We start from the raw sequence: 6290 nt of genomic DNA on the forward strand, positions 1-6290 counted from the left end.
CTTGTTCCGTCATTAATTAAATAAATTCGTTCAATTATTTTATTGTTCTCTTCTTTTGAATACTAGCCTTCAACTTGTTTACATGGATCATAATTTGAATACGTAGTCATGTGACAAATATCAAGTCTCTCTTCTTTGTATATGTCTAAGCACATTGAACTTTAAAATGTATTACCATAAGTCAATGCACCTCTTAAACACAGTCTTTCATCTTTAAATAGCTGAATCTAAACCTTTGATAATTTTGAAAATTTCTATATAAGAAAAATTTCTCTCCCATTTAATCTGATAACTACTTGAATAATCTTACTTACATACCATAATTTTGTGATCTTGGTACCATACTTACAGCATCAGGCAACTACAATTTATCCCTTTATGCCATCTTATATCCATGCTTAATATGGAAAGCAATTACTATCATCTAAACCATCTTAAAAGATGGGGGAACAATAGAGTCACCTTTATATGTTATATAAGGTATGTATTGTTTATTTATTTGTATTTACTTGATTTTGAATTCTGTTGGTGGTGTCGAATTGTTTATAGATTCTAAACTCTTCATTAGATGTATTAAGAGTTTACCATTCTGAAATTATAATACGTATTATACTGCATTATATAAGCCTGCAAAGTATTTTAAAAATCAGATCACTAAGTAGGTGTCTATTTTCACTCTACTTCTGTGCGATTCTAAACTGGAAATGCATTCACTGATGCGATCTAAAAACTTGTAAATTGCAGAAAAGTCTACAAATTGTGGGATTTGAATACTCAGTCTTTATAAAATATTAAAAATGTTTGCATACATGGAAAGCATGTTAACTTTCTGGAATATGATATCTGGATTAGAGTGTTCTTTTCAGCTTGCTAAATTGGAAATTTTCTGAGACCAATACATTCAAAGTGCTCTTGCAATATTCACCCACAGAGCTTAATGTTCCTTCCTATATCAATTCACCATTCAATAGCTCGTTCAAACTGTATTACACCAAACTTAAATTACTTTCCTGTTATCTATCGTAAATTGAGATTCATACAAAAACAAAACTCATTGCTGCTATTATTGCTTCATAACCACTCACCACTAACATAAAAATAAAAATCTGGCACAATCAAAAGTGCAGGAATATCATCGTTGTGAATCTCCTTCTTATCTGCATTTTACAAATCTCCTAGTCATTTCTCGAGGGTGTTAGATTTCCTTATTATTGATTACACAACCACCAATTGCCCATACAAGCTTATAAATAGAGGTAATCCACTTAGGCACACTTACAGCCATTAGCATGCTCGATGCATTGATACTTCTAGAGCAATTGATTAAATTGAAACAGAGCCCTTTTAGCACATTCCTCATATTCCGATTGAGAAAGAAAACCCCATGAAGTGGAAATCAACCGATACCTGAATATGAAACTTTGAATGATTTCCACCTTCAGAGTTTCTTGGTAGATTCTAGGATTCAGATAGCATTATAACAACATTGAACATTGTAGCAATTGAGATAAGTTGAACCCAGATGTTGGAAATTGCTTGTTCAATAAATTTCTTCTTTAAAACAAATCAGGAAAAATTAAGAACGCCATCATGATGCTCACATTGTTTCAAAGATTTTTTTAGAAACAAATACACAAATATGTGACTTCATTTCCTTTGACATGCCTTCGTCATTATCTTCCTTAATGACACTCAGCTTCATGTAGTTCTTGTCTATCCGTCTTCCTCATAACACTTGGATTGAATACTACGAGAAATAAAACATGCAATGCCTTTTTATGGTTGCAAATTAGAATTTAAGTACAGGTTTAAATGAATTGTAGTCATGGTTGCGTCTTAAGAACTTTTGAAATTTCTGTTGCAATCCCTACAGGTTTTTTCTTAGAATCTGGTATAAAGTACCACTTTTTTGCTTCAAATGCAAACAATTGTGATGTTGCCGAATATTAGGTGTAAGTTCTACCTCATTCTTCCATTACCGTCTCTGTCTATTATACATAATTATTCCTGACTTGGCGCTTTTTGGTAAATTCCATGTTTTTGAATTAAAAGGCAGCCAAAACAAGGGGCTGGCCCTTAACAACAGTCAAACTGGTCAACAACCAGCAGATAACCACCAGACAAAATTATCCCCTAATGCTTTTAATCAAAAACATCACCCGAAAATATAAAATAAGAGTTTTATCAGGCATCATACTACTATTGCCTGTATCATAACAACATAAACTGTAAAAGTTTATAAACCAAGGCACATCCGCCTTAAAAGTAATAGAGTTCATAAAACAGCAAACTAAAAACATAGAAAACAAAGAGGAAATCACCCTAATTGGGCTTCTTCTCAACGTTCCCTTTAAGGAGGATGTTGGCCCAGTCCTCAACCAGGAAGTCGATCAACATTTTGGCATCTTCATTGGTCAAATCTGCCTTTTGGCTATCCTTCAGCAAGTGCAAAGTGGTAGCCACAACATGTGTCACCTTGATTGTGAATTTAGTCAGAAGTCTCATTCTTTCCTCCAAGGCATACACTCTCTCCCACAACTCTTTGTCAGCCAGTTTCTAAGCCTCCTCGGGGACTTCCTACTTTCCACGCTGATTACCATCCACCAAATCCTTAGCGACTTCCTGCAAAACCAGGGGGTTAGAGATAACATTATCGTTGGTTATAACCCTAGCAGGTGAGGACACCGTCATGGGGGACGGCGTTTTTTCCTCCATGTGAGGGAACTGGTCCTGCGTGAGGTCTCCACACCCCAGCAATGGAAGCTGAAACATGAGTCTTCTCTTTCCCACCTTTGGTCACACCTCCCGAACCAGACATTGAGGAGTCTGAGACCTCCACCTCCTCCTCCTCCATATTCCCCCCACTATAATTTGAAGTCTTCTGTTTTAATCTTTGCCTAGGGTATGTCTCTTCCGAATCGGAATCCTCCTCCTGCGAGGCCCCTGACCTCAACTTCCTTTTAGCATTGGATTTCGCAAATCTGCCAAACCTCCTCTTGCCACCTCTCCCCTCGTCCTCAGAGTCCTCCAGCTCTTTCTCTTTACCTTTCTCTGACTTCACTTTTTTACCAGGGGAGGGGGGGGAATCTTCGTCTCCACCGGGGACCCACTAGGAGATGGCTGTGGGGTAGGGGCTCTAGGCTCAGTAATTCTCAGCAGGATTTGGTGGGGGCGGGGGTTAGGGCGAGCAGGGACATCGACCTCAACAATCCTTGGGGGTAACAAAGCTAGGTGAAATTGATATAGGTAAATTCCATGTTTGCTCTTTAATCTCTTACATCATTGTTGCATCTTGCTAAAATGATAGGTCCGCCTCTACTGTTTGCCATCATCTCCCTGTTTTCAGAATGATTGAGCCAGTCTCAACTGGTTTTTGTTAAACTAAACCCACAGATGATGTTCAATGCTGTAAATTGCACCCGAATTCATAATTACTATAAACAAGAGATACGTAAATTCCATGTTGTTTGCTCTTTAATCTCTCACATCATTGTTGCATCTTGCTAAAATTATAGGTCTGCCTCAACTGTTTGCCGTCATCTCCCTGTTTTCAGAATGATTGATCCAGTCTCAACTGTTTTTTGTTAAACTAAACCCACAGATGATGTTCAATGCTCTAAATTGCACCTGAATTCATAATTACTATAAACAAGTTACACTCATCTTCGATGTGAATCCGGATGAGAATCTTCAATTCAATTTTCTAATTGGAGTTTCTGAGCAGTAGATAACACCATGGCCCTTACTACGGGCTCTTGCAATGAATCCACATATAGGTTCATATGTTCTTTTCTACATGAAGTTCACTATTCAAAAACTTGTCCAATATATATCACTAAAATTTCCTCACTTTCTGGGCTATCTATGGTACCTATGGATTTCATACAAAAATTCAAAAATTGCTGCTATTACTGCTAACTGTGAAGAGATTGATGAGACTAAACATCTTTATGAACAACTGAAAAATCCTTGATCCCATGAAAACTCACCTTCAAGGTGAAAACCTAGTGAAACTATTGAGAACCATAAAGTGTCCTCAATTTTCATGAACTTCCAGATTTATCTTTTATGAACATAGCATTTATGATTTCTGAATCTGGGAAGATAATGCATATAGGTCATACCTATCAGTGAGCTATAGTGTCCTCAATTTCATGAACTTACAAAACTTTATTTCATATGTACATTAATTTATGTTTTTTGAATGTGGGAAGATGGTGGATATAGATCAAACCTTATCAGTGAGCTCTGTCACTTCCATAAAGTTTTGTTTCGCAAATAGCACCTGTATCAGTCAGTGCGTTGTAAAGCGCCATAGCCTCATCTTTCATGCCTTGGGCTTCTATACCTTGAATAAGTGTAACATAAGTAAGTTCATTGGGCTTGCATCCCTCTCCAACCATATCAACCATTATCCTAATTGCCAGGTCTACCCTATGTTGTTCACAGAGAGTACGAATGAGGATATTGTAAGCGTGAACATTGGGCTTAAAATTCGTCTCTTTAATCTTGTTCAGCATCTCTAATGCATCGTCTATCCTGCCTTCAGTGCACAAATATCCTATCAAGGAGCTAAAAGCAACGACTGGATTGGTCCCCCTTCCACCAGTATTATGGTTTTCCTTCACCAAGATATCCAAAATATGAACAGCATCAGCAAGGTATCCTGCTTCACACAAAGACTTGACTAGCATACCGTAAGTGACAGCATTTGGACCACAACCAGCCTTGTACATGTCAGCCAGAAGGTTGGATGCATCTTCCCATCTTTCTGCCCTGCAGTAAGCTTGGAACAGAGTGCTGTAAGTAACAACACATGGCCGACATCCTTCTAATTGCATATCATCAATTAATTTGGCCGCTTCATCCGATCTTCCTTCTCTGCACAGCCCCCTGATCAAAACATTGAATGTCACTTTATCAGGAACACATCCTTTGCTTATCATTACATCCAAGATTTTTTCTGCCTCATACACCCCATAGACTTTGCAAACTGCATCAATCAATACAGTATAAGTACCGAGACCTGGAACAAAACCATTCTGCAAAAGCTCCTTCAAAAACCTAACAGCCTTATCAAAATTGCCCTGTAAACAGAATCCTCCTAAAATAGAATTATAAATCTTATAATTGGGGAAAAGCCCTTGTTCTCTCATGGTATTCAGAAGCTGCAATGCAGAATCCGTGTCACCCTTATTACCAAACCCTCCAATCAAAATAGTGTATGTATGCGTATTAACCTCACAACCAGACATCAGCATAATTTCCAGCACTTCTCTGGCTCGACTGAGTTTATGACGTCTACAGAGAACAGTAATAAGGCGTGAGCAAAGATAAACGGAAGGAACATACCCTCTTGTCACTATATCTTCCAGCAAGGTGAAAGCCATTGCAACATCTTGTTTTACACACGCTCTATGCATCATTCTATGCAGTCGGCCTTCCTCCGACTCTGTTCCCTCCAACATTTGCTTACCCGTTCGACCTCTGCTCCTCTTCTGGATCTCCATGAAATATTGGGGTTTTCTATTTTGGTATTTTTCCCTTTTGGGTTGTTCGTTTTTGCTATTTATTGATGAATGGCCGCTGCTTGTGTAATTAATTGCAGAGGGAAACCCATGAAGACTTTTGACATCGCTGTGTTGGATTCGAGACTTATAACGAGAGGGAGATGAGTATGATTGGCATGGAAGAAGGGGATGTAACAAGGCTGATGGGAGACCGCTTCCTTGGGTATGTGGGTTTACACACAATGCAATTGCCGCCATTTTCACTTGCAGAGGATCGAACTATACTTCCCAAATTGTCAAAGCAATAGAAGCCCGAAAGCAATGTGAAGCAAACATATTAAAACCAGCATGAGTCTGAGGCAAAAGATCCAAGCAAGATCGCAGGGGAGCAGGAATAGATTGAATTGGTGTTGCGTGAAAGGATAAGTTAAACGTGGAGGTAAATAAGGGCCACACAAGAAAGCCATCTTAGAGCTAACTTGACAACTGGAAAGGTTGTATGCTTTCTCATTGTTTTCTTGTTTCCATAAATATAAGACCAAAGTTAATAATAATTTCTATATTTAACTTTTGAAAAAAGTGGGTATAGTTATTGATATTGTTTTGTAATTAAATATCATATTTAACATTGAAATTATAATATGAATTTACTATGTATCTTTATTAATTTTTACCATAAAAAGAAATGATTTTAATACTACATTTAATTTAATAATTAAATTAAAAGATTTAAAAAATTCTAAATAATTCTTTTGATTTTTAAATAGTAATTTTTAAGAT

At 37.3% G+C, this 6290-nt stretch overlaps 1 protein-coding gene across 2 annotated transcripts; it reads right to left on the reverse strand.

Moving 5' to 3' along the window:
* Positions 1–2019: 2019 nt before the first annotated feature.
* Positions 2020–6018, reverse strand: LOC149542418 (uncharacterized). Of its 2 annotated transcripts, XM_089797355.1 has the most exons (2): positions 5353–6018; positions 2020–4893 (listed from the first exon to the last, which is right to left on the reverse strand). In XM_089797355.1, the coding sequence occupies exons 1-2, from the start codon at positions 5766–5768 to the stop codon at positions 4239–4241; spliced, it is 1071 nt and encodes a 356-aa protein (XP_089653481.1). In that variant the 5' UTR covers positions 5769–6018; the 3' UTR covers positions 2020–4238. The 2 variants fall into 2 exon arrangements, with proteins under 2 accessions (XP_089653481.1, XP_089653480.1); XM_089797354.1 differs by having other exon boundaries at positions 2020–6018.
* Positions 6019–6290: the final 272 nt, after the last annotated feature.

The sequence above is a fragment of the Cupressus sempervirens genome, chromosome 8, assembly GCF_028749045.1.
Source record: "Cupressus sempervirens isolate cs-2001-9-10 chromosome 8, ASM2874904v1, whole genome shotgun sequence".
Taxonomy (NCBI): Eukaryota; Viridiplantae; Streptophyta; class Pinopsida; order Cupressales; family Cupressaceae; genus Cupressus; species Cupressus sempervirens.